This window comes from Temnothorax americanus, unplaced genomic scaffold, assembly GCF_048541705.1.
Source record: "Temnothorax americanus isolate GAGA-0224 unplaced genomic scaffold, ASM4854170v1 Scaffold16, whole genome shotgun sequence".
Taxonomy (NCBI): domain Eukaryota; kingdom Metazoa; phylum Arthropoda; class Insecta; order Hymenoptera; family Formicidae; genus Temnothorax; species Temnothorax americanus.
In genome coordinates this window covers 1,005,005-1,022,144 of record NW_027509297.1, presented here as the reverse complement: position 1 = coordinate 1,022,144, position 17,140 = coordinate 1,005,005, and the positions used below count along the sequence as shown (strand labels likewise).

At 33.9% G+C, this 17,140-nt stretch overlaps 2 protein-coding genes across 3 annotated transcripts in view; one reads left to right on the top strand and one right to left on the bottom strand.

The window, feature by feature from the left end:
* Positions 1-16,897, top strand: part of LOC143895487 (uncharacterized) — a 72,440-nt gene extending 55,543 nt beyond the window's left edge. For both annotated transcript variants that reach the window (XM_077402606.1, XM_077402605.1), the window contains exons 2-8: positions 8,449-8,634; positions 9,489-9,636; positions 10,100-10,376; positions 10,803-11,046; positions 11,516-11,653; positions 11,881-12,177; positions 14,013-16,897. In XM_077402606.1, coding sequence (XP_077258732.1) covers positions 8,449-8,634; positions 9,489-9,636; positions 10,100-10,376; positions 10,803-11,046; positions 11,516-11,653; positions 11,881-12,177; positions 14,013-14,401 — 1,679 coding nt within the window. In that variant the 3' untranslated portion in view covers positions 14,402-16,897. The remainder of the gene's footprint in view (positions 1-8,448; positions 8,635-9,488; positions 9,637-10,099; positions 10,377-10,802; positions 11,047-11,515; positions 11,654-11,880; positions 12,178-14,012) is intronic.
* Positions 1-17,140, bottom strand: part of Notum (palmitoleoyl-protein carboxylesterase notum) — a 600,456-nt gene that overhangs the window by 530,405 nt on the left and 52,911 nt on the right. The window lies entirely within an intron of this gene.

The following is a 17,140-nucleotide window of genomic DNA, read 5'->3' as shown; positions in this document are numbered from 1 at the left end:
GTAAGATGATCGTGCCGGGTGCCACACGCATTTTGGATATCATTGTTTAGACGAGATCCCGCGGCACGTAGAACCGTTGATCCTCTTACGTTGAAACTGGCCGTATGGCTATATTTTTATCGTGGCAACGTTACCGGCACCCAAATTATAGTCGAATTTTTCCGGATTTGCGTTGGCGGGATGCTACGTTAAATCTTTCCGATTGTAATATAAATTATTCGAGCAGTAAGATTCAAATATAGAATCTTTATTATTCGAATGTTTCAGAAACATATCACTCAATATTAATTTTTTACAATTAATTTCTATATATATGTAAACTTTTAAAGAAACGCTTTACTATCTAAAATTAAAAACACAGTAAAAAAAATTTGAAACTTTGAGGAATGTAAATGTTAGAAAAAAAAATAATTCTTATTTAGAAAATGTTTCTTTCACAACCATAAAAAAATTTTAAAGAAATATACGTATGCCATATCTTAAATTATTATCTATAATAGAAAATTTGGTTTGTTATATGCAATGCAAAATTAAAAATATAATATATAGACCAGCGAAACAAACTAAAGAAAAATTATTGTTACATTGAAATAAAGTTTACCTATAAATATAAAGTGAAAATAAACGTTTTTTACTTACTCTTCTTTAGTACATTAAAAAAGTAAATACAAAGAGAGAATTATTAAAAATATTATATATATATTATAAAAAATATTAAATTAAAAAATGACACGTTACATTGGTATGAATAAATTAAACAATAAATTAAATTAAAATTACCACGACACATAAATACGTTAAGAATTTAATAACAATAAAACATAAATACGAACGTAAGATCACTAAAAACCTACAAAAGATAGAATCATATTTCCTTGCCTCTTGTCTATAAAAATTGTTGTTTTACAAATAATTTAGTTATGATTGAAAAAATTATGTAAATCAATTGTTGCAAAACGTATTTAACTTATTCGTCGTTAGGATGCAAGAATATGTTGGTCCAAATCTGGTAAAAATTTGTCACGTGAAATTGAAGTCAAATAATAAAATGAAACTGTATGATGGTCCAAAATAAATGTCAATTAGCGCATGCAGAAGTAAAAAAGAAGAAACAAAGAGAAAAATGTGTGTCTATTAATTTGTCGTTAGCTTCTTATTTGACATTACTTCCGATACAGCTCAATTTTACCATTTGACTTCAATTACTTTGGATCAACATATTCTCATATTCTTACGACGAATAAGTTAAATACATTTTGTAACAAGTGACTCGCATAACATATTTCTTCAATCATGACTCAATTATTTGTAAAACAATCCAATTTTTATACGAAAGACCATGATTCTCTTTTTTGTCATACCTAGCCTTTTAGTGATCTTATGTGTGTATATTTATGTTTTATTATTATTTTTAAATTCTTAACGTATTTATGTGTCGTGATAATTTAAATTTAATTTATTGTTTTAGTTTATTCATATCTACCAATATAATATCACATTTTTTAATTTAATATTATTCTTTGTATTTTTATTTAATGTACTGAGGAAGACTAAACATTTATTTTTACTTAATATTTACAAATAAACTTTATTTCAATATTACACCTCTTCTTTAGCTCATTTTGTTGTATTACTTCCTTACTTCAAATTATTATATTTAAACTTAAATGTTATTCTATTTAAATGTTTGTTAGATTATTCAATTATTTATTTGTATTAAAATATCCCAAAATTAATGAAAAGTTTCTTTTATGCAAAACGGGGCGCAATCACGTTTTAAAATTCCGCTTTATTTTAAAATTCCTTCCATTTTAATCCAATCAAATAAGGGAAAATGTCGAAGCGGTTTAATTCCGGGACCGGGAAAAGTATTTCCGGAAAAAAGTTTCTATCGCGCGCAACTGTCACGGCAAATTTCCTCGAATACGAGAATATTAAATGCGAGATGTACGTGAGCGCGTAAGTCGTTCGAAGCGATGCAAAGTTACGGGTCGTTTACCCTCTCTCGAAATTACACAATCGCTGAATTAGCAGGACTGGGCCGTGCTAAAAGCACGACGTGCTCTGACGTCTCTCGCTTTCCTTACCATCCTCATTTTTTCCTTTTCTTCCTTTTTTATTTCTTTCTCGGTTATGTCAGATTCGTATCCGCCTCCCACTCACCACTCTGCAAGCCCCCTTGGTTTCCTTCATAAGCCTTGTTTGCCTAGCTTTTAGCATAATGCACTTACATGTGTACATAAATACAGAACATGCTACGAACGCCATTATGATCACCGTGAGAAAACTCACGACTAGAAATGCGCATTATCGCACGGACTTCAGTTGACTCTTTTGATCCTGATTTTAATATTCCTTGACACATCTTCTATCTTCTGTCTCTGTAATATTAAATACCGCGAAGTGCAATATTGGATTACATCATAAAAAATAGAAAATTAATTTAATTTCTAAAATTTTTTTATATCATATTAGTTGCATAAAATTATTTTGCTTATTCAGTATCATTAACCACCTATATATATATATATATATATATATATATATATATACATTATTAATATGATAGAAATAAATAAATAATAAAATAAATTTAAAAAAAATCTAGATAACCAGAAGTTAATTTGCTGCTAATACCAATTCGTTCATAATTTAACACGTCACCAGGAAATTTTTAAATATTCTACTTTAATCTCATACTGTAACTATCAATCTAATGTTCATCTCCGTCTTTAGTAAATTATAAGACAATTAGAAATTTAAATTTGCGAATGATATTTAAATCGCAACTAAACAACACTAAAAGTGGTCAATAAACATAATATGACGAACAAGCAGCATCTAGTAAGGATGAACATTATCGGTATCGAAGAAAATAGTTGCGTATCGTTGTCGGTGCCGAAAAAACTAGTTTAAATCGCGGGATGAAGAACCGTGAGCGCAACGGAGGAGTTGTCGTCCAAAGTCCCGCTTATGAGGATAGCGGGGTCGCGATTTCCGGCGAACTCGGCGAGCCTTCCTTTTCCGGGGAATGCGAGGGGATAGCGTCTCTTCAAGCGCCTAAGGGAATTGAGGAAGATGCGAATCCTGATCCTAGGTTTGAACATACAATCTGTTGCAAACTGGAATGATTTTCCCGCGTCTCAGAATAAATTGAATAAAATATATCGCGAATTTAACTAAAACTGTCGCTTGTGTCGAACAAATTCTAAAATCCAAATCGTTTCGAGTTGTTTATGAAATTAATTTCCTTGGTTATTAATACGGAATATTTTAAAACCATTATCAGATAATACTTTAAAATTAATATCGTATATCTAATAACACTTCTATCTTTTTTAAATCGCAATTGTGAAATTATTCACGGTAATAAAGTCTAATCATTTCCAATGTGAATGTTGCTTAACCGCGCAATGCAACTTCGTTTAGACATGATCCTCGAATCTCATACATGCCAGGTATGCCGCGCGTTTCACCATAAAACAACATTATTATCCCGAAAATGGTTGGGGCTGGGTCATCGTCGTGACAGGTGTCATGGTGCAAATTCTCGCCACGGGAATACACGGGGCCGCCGGGGCTTGGTTACTGCTCGACGGGACAAAGCGATATCATCAGACTCTTCTTAACGTAGGTACGTGACGCAACAAATGCGCAAATATTAACAATATTTCTCGTCCAAACTTCATTAGTAATCATTTTTAATTTTAAACTAATTGTACGGCGCACGAATTAAGAAATATATTTGAAACCTGTTAAATAAGCAATACACGCATCTGCTTCTCACGAATACAAAATAGACAATATTTTTATAAAACTTGAGATTTATCTATTTTATATAAATAAAAAATATACGCTTCTATATTTTTTAATTATTACTTTTCTTTATAATTATAATATAAAGGCGTGATAAAAATAATAATTTAAAAAATATAGAATAAAAAATAAATATACAAATATACAAAAAATTTATAAAAATATACGATTTTGATTTTTATAGGACTATTGAATATTATACGTTTTTTCTTGTAGCAGATTCTAACATTGTAACGCATTGTAATTTAATTCGATATAAAACATATAGAACATATAAAACAAAAAGTATTTTATGTAAGTTATTACTCATGCACATACATACTCGTACATAAACATAGTTTATAAACTCAAGTTTCCCAATCGTATATTAAAGAAACGTAAGATAAGAGTTTTATAAAAATGATAAATTAAATTAATGTATTAAAAGACCATACACACTGAAATGGTATTATCTTCGATACGAAACGTCGAAAATACACTTTCAACGTTTTATCGCCAGGAAAGAAACGAAACATATGGTCGTATTCTCAAGTGGTTTCCAATACTTCTAAGCACAACGCCAGCAGCATTTTCAAGTTGCCTCCTTAAGAGCTCGCGTCGTATTATTACTCGCGAAGGATTGCGTCACGAACGGATTATTATCGTCCTCGTAAACGCGAACCTGCTGGCTATGATTTATTTTTAATGTTTTTTGCGTGTTGCTATCTTTGAGCATTAACGAGTTTCATTAATTCTGCGATGCGAAATCACGTTCTGAAAAAGTTCTGTAATTTCGGCAACGAAAAGAAACAAGAAATCCGAGGGAGCAAGCAAAAGAAATGGGATTATGTTTTTTGGCAAGAACAAAAAGCGAAAAGCACAAATTAACGAAAAGTATTCTAATTGGTTTATTCCATCTTGGAGAAGGTAATAAAGGATATATTCGCTAATGCTTTTGGTATGTCTAAAATGTAGAGAAAATTTTCTACATTTTACACGTGTAAATCTGTTGTCTTATTAATGCAAATTGCATTATCATATTTGATGTTATGTCATCAATTTTCATCGTATCAATTTCTAATTAAGCAACATTTATAAAAAAGAACATAGGAACATTGAAACTATATAATCGATTTAGTATATTATAGTATTATAAATATATATATATATGTGTGTGTGTGTGTGTGTGTGTGTGTGTGTGTGTGTGTGTGTGTGTGTGTGTGTGTGTGTGTGTGTGTGTGTGTGTGTGTGTGTGTGTGTGTGTGTGTGTGTGTGTGTGTGTGTGTGTGTGTGTGTGTGTGTGTGTGTGTGTGTGTGTGTGTGTGTGTGTGTGTGTGTTAAATTGCGTTATATTCTACCCAACCACACAGAAATTTGAAAACATTTTAATTAAACGACTATGCGAAGAATCGAAAGACAAACACTCGTATCATTTTCAACCGTCCCTCTCGTTCCTTCGAGAGCTTGGCAAAACGGCAATTCTTATGAATCTTACAAGCTTCCTCATCTTTCGCGAGGACACAGTCGCCAACTAAAATCCCGACCAGTCCGCAAGTCGTTGACCCTGACGGTAGTCGCTCTCGCTCTCGTCAATTCACTCTCGCTATCGTTTCACTCACTCCCATCGACAGAAACTATCTCGGGGATGAAAAGAATACCCGTCGGTCTCGCGCGATACTCAATAAAGTATTCTGAACTTGGTCGCGAAAAGTAGCGGAAGAAGAAACGAGAGAAGCGGCGAAGCGTGGAGCATTATACAGCAAACATTTCCTCTCAGATTTTACGAACTAGAAATTCTTTTACTCCGTATAGTATATTTCCCACATCTACACAATGTATACTCTGTAACTTCGTTATTGGCCAATTCAAAATATGATAAAAGATATGCGTTAAAAGTGTTTATTCTTAAATTTAAAACGGAAAATATATTTTCTTCTTAATATGAAAATATCGATATAAAATATTTAAAAATAGTTTTTGTAAAAATATCTTTATAAGATTGTTAATAAAAGACAACGTCGCCATCCAACGATAAACCGACATAGAAGTACTATAGCCACGCATTTTTATGTTCAGATTCTATATAAGATATCATAGATTTACGGTTTTATCATCATGTTATCGAGTACGCATTTCAATTTGATAGATTTCCGAAGTAAGCCTCTGCATACAAATCTCTCTCCTAAACTTTTACGTCCTTCCTCCCTCAACGTTCTAAACGATAATAACAGAAACAGCCTGTGTATATCCCGAGGCAAATCCGGATATATATTTACTCCCTCACGCAGAAAAAAAATCCAAGACATTGTTGCAGGAATCGGCATTCAGAAGAAGGAAGAGGAAAGATCCTGGGAAAGGCACGTCTTAAACGATACTCCCACGCGTATAAGTCACCGCTGCTGGCGAGCGATATTTAACGCGCATCCGTCGTCCCGTCGTAGCTACAGTGAGATTAATAACTGCTTTTCCTCTCGCGCGCACGGCGCGGCGCCCGTTTGTCTCCGTAACTGTCGGGGCCGTTACTTACTCCCGTAATAATACGTATTCCCCATGATTGATGAGTTCGCGTATCGAGAACCGGTGAGAATTAATTAAGCGATTAGGTTCTTCGCGAGGGCGACCTAATCGCGTCCGCTTAGTAGCCCGATGTCACTATTAAAACGGTCTTAGCTGCGATCAAGTGCTCGTTTAATACCTACCGGGGGCCGTATTAATTAGCATCTTAGCGAGAACGATCGCTTGCGCGAGCTAGCGATAGTAAATGTATGAAAGAGATTGCGATTTTGAGATGCTTTTTAGCTGAGACCATCAATTATATTTACACGGATTTTCTCTTGATTTGTCTGTCGAGAAAAAGGTCGCCTAATATATAAAAAATATATATAGCAAGTTATTTCTCTTTTTTCTTTTCTTATTCCCCAAAACATATATTTATCATTTAATCCTCGTCCAACTGCAAATGTGCCGTATATCTTCGATAAAGATTGAAATATTTGCAGCTAAAATATTTATAAGCAAAAATTGTGAGCGAATATAATCGCAGTTTAAAATATCTTCTATTTAAAAAAGATTTGTGGTTACACAACTTATAATAATTACGTAAACTATTGTTGTTTGCGTGCGTGGACTTTCGATGCTACTTCGGAGCTCAAATAGATACAAGAAGCGTCCGTGGCTTTATCCCAAAGTCAAATTAGTGATTTATCGATAGGATTTCGTGATTGCGATAGACGCGCTAAACCGTCGTGGCATGAGGGGAGAATGAGGGGGAAAAGGAGAAGTATAACCAATACGAAGTGTCGTACGTATTCGTTAGCGCGTGATGAGTTTCTCGGGATCAATTCTTTGGATGTCGTATAACTATCCATAAATCATTTAAGAAACGATAGATGACAACGCGTAAACCTTATTGGCTCCGACTGGCCGAGTATCTGGGGTATGGCGATAGCTCACTTAGGGAATATAACGATATACCGCAAGTCGCATAAAGAAATATATGAAGCCGCAAGATATTTAATCCATTTGCCCAGGCTGGAAACATACTAAACGAAAATTGTGACCCACTCACTCATGATGACCAAAGAGATAGTATATGAGAAGCAAATGGAATTAGAAAAAAAAGGAAAAAAAATATATATTGAGAGAAAAAGTTAAATCTGAATATTTGGCGCTCGAATCAAGAAAGATTTTAAATTAAATATTAAATGTCAAGAGAGATATCTATTTTCACATTAGTCCCAAGCACTTATGATGAAATGACACCCAAAACAATGAGCGAATCAATGCGGAGAACAAACAGTCCTCGTCATCATATCGCCAATCGTGACTTATCCCCCGATCGCAAAGTATCTGTTACGGGAAAGATTCGTCGGATTCTATTACCGCGCGCGGGCAATACACAGTCCGCAAAGCGAGTTCGTTTTACTACCGACTTGTCGCCCGGAAATCCGCGAGAAAAATGCATCGCCGCGAATCAATCTCTTTCTCGCCCAGACGCCGTCCAACGTTCGTCAAATAAACGCGCAAGAACGGACGATGGCTTGCATCGACTTTAAATAGACAGACAAACGAAAGAACGAAATGACATAGATATAGTCGTACCTACCACGTAAGCGACGGAGAAAAGTGGCGTGGAACAACATGCCAGACGAAATGAGAAACGGGCGCCAGTCGAAACGTCTTGTTATCTACGACGCGCGCGTATAACGAAAATCGAAACCTTTTTGGCATAGCCATGCGTGATTTGACTTTTTTATTACGGGGTAGATTGCGAGCGATACGCGAGAGTTATATCTCCTCCGGGAGCGTCGATCAACGACACGCCGCTGGCGTTCCCGTAAAAAGTTAATAACAACTCCGTGAAGAGATTTCCTGTATCGCGCAGACATTTTTCCACGAAATTAAAATTCACATTCTTATATGAATAAATTATACATAGAGGGTATCCGTATCTCCGTGACGATAAGAATCTGGAATGTTGCATTATTAGACAAATATACTGAACACGGAATATATAATTACAGTTGCCCTATCTTCCCGTAATCATATACTCTTCGAGCTGTTTTATCTGGAAGCGTTATCTACGCGTGTTGCACGATTAAACAAAATTTGCGGGATGCTCAATTACCCACACGATACTTTCCTGTTTTATAGGATGGCTGGGGGCAATGTCGACGGGTGTCGCTCTGCTCGTGTCGCCGGTTACGATAGCGTTTTGCCGAAGAAAAAGTACGAGAGTAACGGCAGTTTTGGGCGGCCTCGTTACCGCCCTCGGCTGCCTCTTCACTTCTTTCGCCTCGCAATTTCATCAATTGTTCTTCAGCTATGGCACCGTGGTCGGTAAGTAAAGATTGTAATGCCGACGGAATTCCGGAGAACTATTGAGTCATCCCATAAATAAGTAATGCGGTTTTTTAGAGATATTTTTAAATAAAACAAAAAAATTGGACATTTTAATTTTAATCTAAAATATATTTTTTATTATTTACAACATCATTGTATCTTAATCTTAAATTTTCAATTCTCTGATAATAAAATAAGTCTTTCGGTTTTGTGTTATTGATCTAAAGAATAAATCAACCTTCTTTTTATATCGCATTATTTATGGAATAATCCAATGCTTGCAGCAGCGCAATTATAAGCGCATTGTAATTATAAGTTATATCTTATAAGACGTGTAAGCGACGCAAAGTTATTGAGATTTTTTAATAAACGACACAATATGCAATAAAATCTCTTTTTTCTAAATTTCTTGATTTGAGTCGTTAATTTTTTAATTTATAGATAATTTTGAACATTGAGAGGTAATGATAACAGTACATGATACATTATAAGTAATAATACTAATTGTAAGATTACATAATGAACTATGACACCTAACAATATCTTGATATTTGCAAGGAACGAATATACGTCGCAATTTGGGCAGCGCCACATTGTTAAATATTATTATTATTTTAGCTGCGCGTCATCTTTCTTTATCTTCGTCTATATTTGTTACGAACATTAGTATTAGTTCCATCCATTTCCACCCTAATTTTCCCTCTCACGCAGAACTTTGCGAGACCACCAACTACAGACATCAATTTCGAAAGCGCAGAATAGTCGACAAAAAACGATATTGTTATCCGATCCTACGAGCAAACTAAGGATCGCCACGACAATTTGAGTCACCAGTATATTTTATCCCATAGGAATTGGGGTTGGAATGACGCGAGACTGCAGTACGCTGATGGTGGCTCAGTATTTCAAGAGGAAAAGAGAATTGGTCGAAATTTTTATTGTCTCCGGAAGCGGCTTGGGTATAGCAATCATGTCTGCTTTTATAAAAGGGGCAATCACGTACGTACACATTACATTGTAATATATATATATATCGTCAAGAATTTATTTCAATAAATTCAATGATGTAATAAATAAACGAAATTTAATAAAACACGAACGGCATTGCGTTAATTAAACTTTATAACTATACATATTAATAAAATATTATTTCCAAAGGTATTCTTAGTTACTGTTATAACAAAAAAGACTAAATTGTTAAATGTTAAATAAAACAATAACTGACTCATCTCTGATTAGAAACTCAGAATTGTTAAGTAATCTTCGAAATTGAAAACGATTGGAACAATACAGAAAATTTACAAATATAGTTATGTTATTATTGTTTCACAAATACGCATCCACGCGAACTTTTTTCTTATCTAAAAGTATTGCGATTAATCGTCGCAGAATATGTATATACTAATTGTAATATCACCATGAAATAAATCAAAGTTCATATAAAGAGTTTTTTATATTACAGTAAAATCGGATGGCGACTCGGTCTTCAAGCTGTCACGGGGGTGGTCTTTCTCACATTTATTCTCGGCACTTTCTATCGTAGCGCTTCGCTATATCACCCCCAACGAAGAGCAATCTTACACTTAAAGAATCAAAAGCGCAAGATAAAGGACAAGAATAAAGCCGCCGAGAAACCAGCGTTTTTCGATTTTAGCACTTTGAAAAGTAAAACAGTGCGGATTCTCTTGGTATCTACCGGTATTTCGGCGTTCGGAATCAATACACCGATATTTTATCTGGTAACTATGACGAATGAATTTGGAAGTAGTGGCACCACTCTATCTACAACCTATATTTCTTTTTTATTCAATAACAAATCTCGTGAAACAAAGATACTATTGATATACAAAGAATATTTTAATACCTTCAAATTAATACAAATATGTGCGAAATTCCATCAAAATTGCGTCGAACTAGATCTCCTATAAATATAATATAAAAGTAAAATATTATTCTTGTAACAATTACTTTTATCTGTTTAAAAGCAATACGGTAATATTAAATAGTTATATAAAATAACAGAAATTTATAATTTGCTATAATACTGAACACAAGTCAGTATGCTAACTTGTTATTTCGAGCCTAGATACAAGAAATGATAAACATTAAAATCCATGGCACATACATTGGGAATGCATGGAGTAAATAATTTATTTTTTATGCAGGCGCATCAAGTCGAAGAGGAAGGTCTCGGTGATACTGTCGTCCTGCTGCAGGCTTATCTCGGGCTAGCTTGGACTCTTGGCTGCGTAGCTTTCGGGCTTTTGGTCGTTCATCGCAGCGTCGAATGCAGGATAGCCCGCCAGTATCTAACGCAAGCAGCCGTTTTTGTTTGCGGACTCTGCATTCTCGCTCTTACCGCCGTTCAAGGAAATTATCACGGATATGTTATGTTTGCGTGGATTTATGGTAAAGTCTCATTCGTTATTGCTCTATTGAATAATAATGAAATGTATACTCCATACCCTAATGAATTCTATGTTTAATAGAGAAGATAGAGAAGAGATTCTTATAATATTGTATTTGATAAAATATTGCATTCGATAAAAAATCTGTCGGTAATCGTTAAACCTTATGTACATATTGTTTTTAAAGTATGATAGTATTATTATAAAATGCGATGTAATAAGTAGGATTATATGGATGTAATTCCGAAAAATTTACTACAAATGTCGTCTTTTTTCCGCGATAACAAAGTTTAGGAAAAATCGATGATTGAGCATCGATTGAGAGCTTCGATCTCCAAGTTACCATAACAAAAAAAATAATGGAGACCTAGTAGCACGAGTAATCCGTCTTTTTTCTTCTCTATCTCTCGCAATAAGGGACTTTGAGACCAGGTTACGAGCAATAAAAGAACACTGATTTTCCTGTGTAGGCATTTTCTGTGGCGGCTATCATTACAGCCTAAAGATGTATACGTACGAAAGAGTGAGAGCGCGGAACTTTGCCAGAACGTGGGGTTTCGTCCAATGCTCCCAAGCGATACCAATTGCAATCGGAGTACCAATATCGGGTAATAAAACAAATCTAACATAGCAATACTTGTGTCCCAACAACTATGTTCTACAAGCAATTTATATTTGTCTTCTTCGATCACTATTGTTGAAATATTTCAATATTGCAACGAAATTTTCGAAAAATAAAGCTTCGAAGTACTCGGAAATATATATATTTAACTCTACCCTTTAACGAGCATCTTGAAACGTGACTCAAGTATTATACAGCGAACGTATTTTGCAGGATACATAAATGTCGGTTGCGGCGGTAAAGCTGGCTACTACTTCAGCTCGACGTGTGTTCTGGTCGGCAGTTTTACGCTCTTCTTCATCGATTTGCATAGAAGAAATTTATCGAGACACAAACACACCAGAGCTAATGGTACAAAACACACATGTTCCTCAGATAACTGTCCTCAACGGCGAAGATTGTCGTTCAATCAGGAACACAAGAATGAGGGACCTCATATAGCCGCTGCTGGAGCGGCCGGAGCAACGGCTGCGGCACTCGTTTTGGGGACCGACATTGTTCCAGCACAAGGTATATTTTTCTCTTTTTGCGTTTTTTACAAATTTTATAATGAGTAAAAGAAAGAGAAAGAGAGAGAGAAAGAGATTTTGAAATAATAAAATGATTAAAGGTGATCATAAAAACTTGTATGAATATCAGTAACGATATGGTTTATGTGCAGGGAATGCGAAAGCTTCCGTTTGTCAATGATTCTCTAACAGAAGAGTGCATCAGTTAAATCAACAATCTTTATCAATGTTTATTTGCAATTACACTTGATAGATTCAAATTCCTAGGATTCAATATTAAATTCAATATTACATAGATGGATGTGTATAACTTGTATTGAAATAGACACTTTGAAATGCAAACTTAAGTGAAATTGTTTCTTATACATTTCGTATTTTTGTTATAAACTAATAAAGCATTTTGGGACCAATATTTATATAACATTTTTTTTTATTTCTGCTCATAGAACATCACCACACATATGCTACTTACATTTATTTTTTTTATTTTTTTTTTATTTATTTATTTTTTTTTATATTTTATTTACATTTATTTTTATTCAAAAGCTACCATATGCTACTTACATTTATTTTTTTTTATTTTATTCAAAAGCGCAGATTACTTATTTTCTTATCTCTATTATATTGGATACATGTGCGTAATCGGCGAGACCGAGTCGAATCTATCTTAATAGCTCTGCCGTTTCGTTCATTGAATTTAAAAGTTAAAATTTTATTACATTTTACATCAGGTTTACATTTTACAGGCATTACATTTAATTTCGCAAGGCGGAGCCTGCGTCTCCGTTCATCCATAGATAGCGTTTCCCATGCTTCAGACACCGTTGAAGCCGACCGGAGAGACCGATCGTCCAACATGCCAAAAATCATGTTCGATATTTCAACAGGCAGCTGTTTGATGATATCCAATCTCTTTTGTATGAATATATCAAAATATGCAACAATTCTTCTAAAAGCTTCCATTGCTAGTGGTCCGTGACCTGTAGCCTTCGAGAGCCTAAAAGATAATGATAGCTACGCAGTCGATGCTGCTATTTATACTCCTTTCCCTATCCGTCACGTGGCTACCCCAAAAATGGCGCGTTCTAATTGGCTGCCCTCCCCCCACCCCACTCTCCCCACTCCCCCACCCCCTCCCCTCCGCCATGACGGAGAAATCATTTTCTCTCCGGCACTCGTACCGATCATACATCACGAGCAATGGAAGTCTTTAGGAGAATTGTTGAATATTTTGATATATATGTTCATACAAGAGAGATTCGATATCATCAAACAGCTGCCTTTTGAAATATTTTGAAATATCCAGCATGATTTTTGACATGTTCGATGTGACCGATCTCTGCGGTCGGTTTCGAAGATTTCTGAAAGATGAAAAACGATATGTATGGATGAGTGGAAATGCAGACTCCGGGTTACGAAACCAAATGTAATACAATCTGTAAAATATCGTCAACCTATAAAATAAACCAGAATTTTGACGTTCAAAATGAATGAACGAAACGGCAGGTTAGATCGTTGTCGCGATTACGCACACATATGTCTATTTCAAACATAAGGGAAGCAAAAAATTAAAAGCATACGGTCAAAGAAATTTTCGCTTTTGAATATTGTGATAGAGAATAATTGTAAATAGTAAAATAACTATGCTCATTTTACATCTGACTCTTTCTTACTACTCATATATATTCAATCTTTCGAATGGACAAATTGAAATTTTTAATTCCATTTATATATACGAGGCATATTGTAAAGTGCAAAATAAATTTTGCACTTTAGCAATGATATTACAGATGCATAGAGTATACTCGATACACCTGTTGCCTATTATCATCCTAGGTGAAGGGATAGACGCTTTAGGAACAGATAAACCCGAGCTCACGTGCATCTCGGAAGAAGGTATCGCCGACATGGATTTACCCGACAATTTGCTGGAGGACTTCGATTACATAGGCGATTGCATAACTTCGTGCAACAAGGTCGAAAATTATCTTATGCTCTCGGAATTTGAGAACAACTTGATTGCTGAGATGCCAATTATTATGGATCGCCGTGGGCGCAGATGGTCCCTGGGACGATCCAAGACAAGTCAATCCAATTGCGGTCAGACCAGTGGCGCGCAATCGGCAATTAATGAGGAAGAAGCCAAATCGAAATGGCGTTTCACGAATGTACCGCCCAACGCTAACACTAGAATGATCACCGTAATTGACGAAGCTAGTACATAATTCTCTCTGAGCATTATGGACGGATAATGGAACGTCATTAACCCTAAACTTGGCAGATTGAGAAAGTAACTATATATGTGTGTGTGTGTGTAGAATAAAGAATGTAAAAATAGAGCAATATACAAAATACGAAACTTTCAGCATATTGTTAAAATGCTTTTTCTTAAGTACAATATGAAACAGAAATTAATACGATTATGAAATAAAAAAACAATCATATAATTTACACAGATCTTAAAAATTTAACAACACATTGTAACTATAAATACAAAACATTATAATTATAAACAACACGGAACAAAAATATACTTTGTAAGATGCATTGCCAAGTATAAGGTTGAAGGAAATTCCATTCTTAATGCGTTAAATTTTTATAAATGTTGGGTGCTTAGAAAATAGCTCGACGTTCTGGCGTTCAAGAAAGATAAAATCAAGGATAAAATTGAAACAGAATTATAGATTTATTGAACGTCAAATTTTTTAACCGTAATTTGTTATTAGACACGTACACCCTCTATTCAACATTTAGAATAATCAGAGAGAAATATTATAGAAAGTTAAAGAAAGATCAGCGAGATACAAAATATTGACTGAGTTATTCCGGCCATATATATGTATATGTAATCTATTAATATTTAATTGTAAGTTATTAGAGTTATACTCAGTTCATCCATCATCTATTTAAGTATTTATAGAAGTTATATTAGTTATACAAATGGCAGTGATATGCTAATTTTTATGAAACAGTTCGCTAAAAACGTAATACGAATCATTTGATTCGCGATGCAATTAGGGACAATAACGTCGACTTTCGACGAGAGGAACCACGGAAACGCTCCGTCCACAAGAAAACAACCTCGATTCGCGTCGGCGTATATTTCTTTAAACTTCCTGTTACTTCGTTGTTCGAGATAAAAAATAATCTGTCATTCTTACTAAGTTAACTTGTCAATGGCATTATGCCTTCGATAAATAGAAAGTTTACTAGTTACACGAATGAAATGGTAAGCTCAGAATTTTGGTACAAATATTAATACGATTTACAATGTTTGTTATCGACTGATAAAGCAGCTGAAAATACAATCGTAGTGGACATGATATTGGCCCTCTAAATCAATTTGAAAAAAATAACTGATTTAGAATTTAAAAATTTAATATTTTTTAATTTGACAATTTTTATTTTAATCCAACAATTTTGATCTAATTTTTTACATATTTTTCTATATCTATATTTCTTTGATAATTGCTTCTATAACTAATTATAATTTATCGATTTGTTCAATAAAGTCTAATAAAAAATGATAAAGAATTCAATATATTTTATCAGGAATTTTATTATAGAGCTTAACTGTCCATATTTATAAACGATCAAAATATGTAACTTTGGCTACGATTGTAAGAATAACTAAGAACTGATTGTGCAAATGTATGAACGCTTGTACGTAGACACGCTAGTTTAAGATTTGGAAACTAGTCCAATCGCGTTTAAGACAAATGCGTCGTAAAAGTATAAATACAAAATATATACGTATATATTGTTCACGACGTTCTCTCTCTTTTGGGACTCGGTCCCACAACAAGATGCGACGATCGACTCTAGATATAATAATGCGCATCTATTTATTTAACAAACTATTTATATTAATGTGTATGTAAATACTCGATATTGATGCCATGTATATACACTTACACAAGTTTAAATGTATACAATCATTGGCATATAGATCATTATGATATAAAAATTAATATGCGAAAAGAATAAATTATGTCTTTTGTTGAGATAATAGTACTATAACTTTACCGAATATATGGACGGAAAGATTGGTTATATTAATTGAACAATAAAGATGAGACATCAAAGTATAAATTTCGTAAATATTCACGGTTATTAATTATTTGATTGAGAAAAGCGAACTCGTTTAAGTAATAAAAATAACGGATATTTAAGACACGTTTGTTTATGAAATCTGCTTTTTTTAGAATTATTCATTTAATTAACATAAAAATTGATAACATAAAAAATTGACGCCGTTTAAAAGCGTAAAATATTCGCCGAATAAGAAATTTTATATCCAATTTGGATTATATAAATGTCTTTTCCTCTCAAACTACTGCCAATGAAACCGCTGCCCTATAGGAAACCTATTTTAAAAATATTTAAAAAACAGTGTAATGAAAAAAGTTAATTAAGAGATTAAAAGTAAGAATAATATTATTATATTTTTCCTTCTATAGTTTTGATATGTAAATTGCCAAGTCAAGAATATTGCTAAGTTTTTTGAGAATTCGGTTTACAACAAAAAAAAAGCCATATCTGTGTATAAATACAGAGTAATCGCCCAGCAAAATTAATTATTATCAAACTTGTCCATAGTGAAGAGCGAATCGTTACGTGTATCCTAGTGAGAAGATTAACATTGAAAAATTGCGGAACATATTGTATTGTTGTAATGTTATTGATATAAAAATGTGATTCAAATATGTAACTCTTGTATAAGTGTCATATTTTATTCTTTCACATCCTAATTACAGATTTTCTACGTTCCTTTACGAAAAGTCTCCTAATTTTAAATAGATGTTTTATCGGCATGCAACCGCCGTAGTACACGGTATAATAGACGCAAGTCTGAAATTGGGTCAAATTAGAAACAGCACGACCGAACGATCCTATTACCAATCTAATGAACGTGATATCGAGCGTTGCGTTAATTACGAATTCCTAGTCCGCCTACTAGTTTT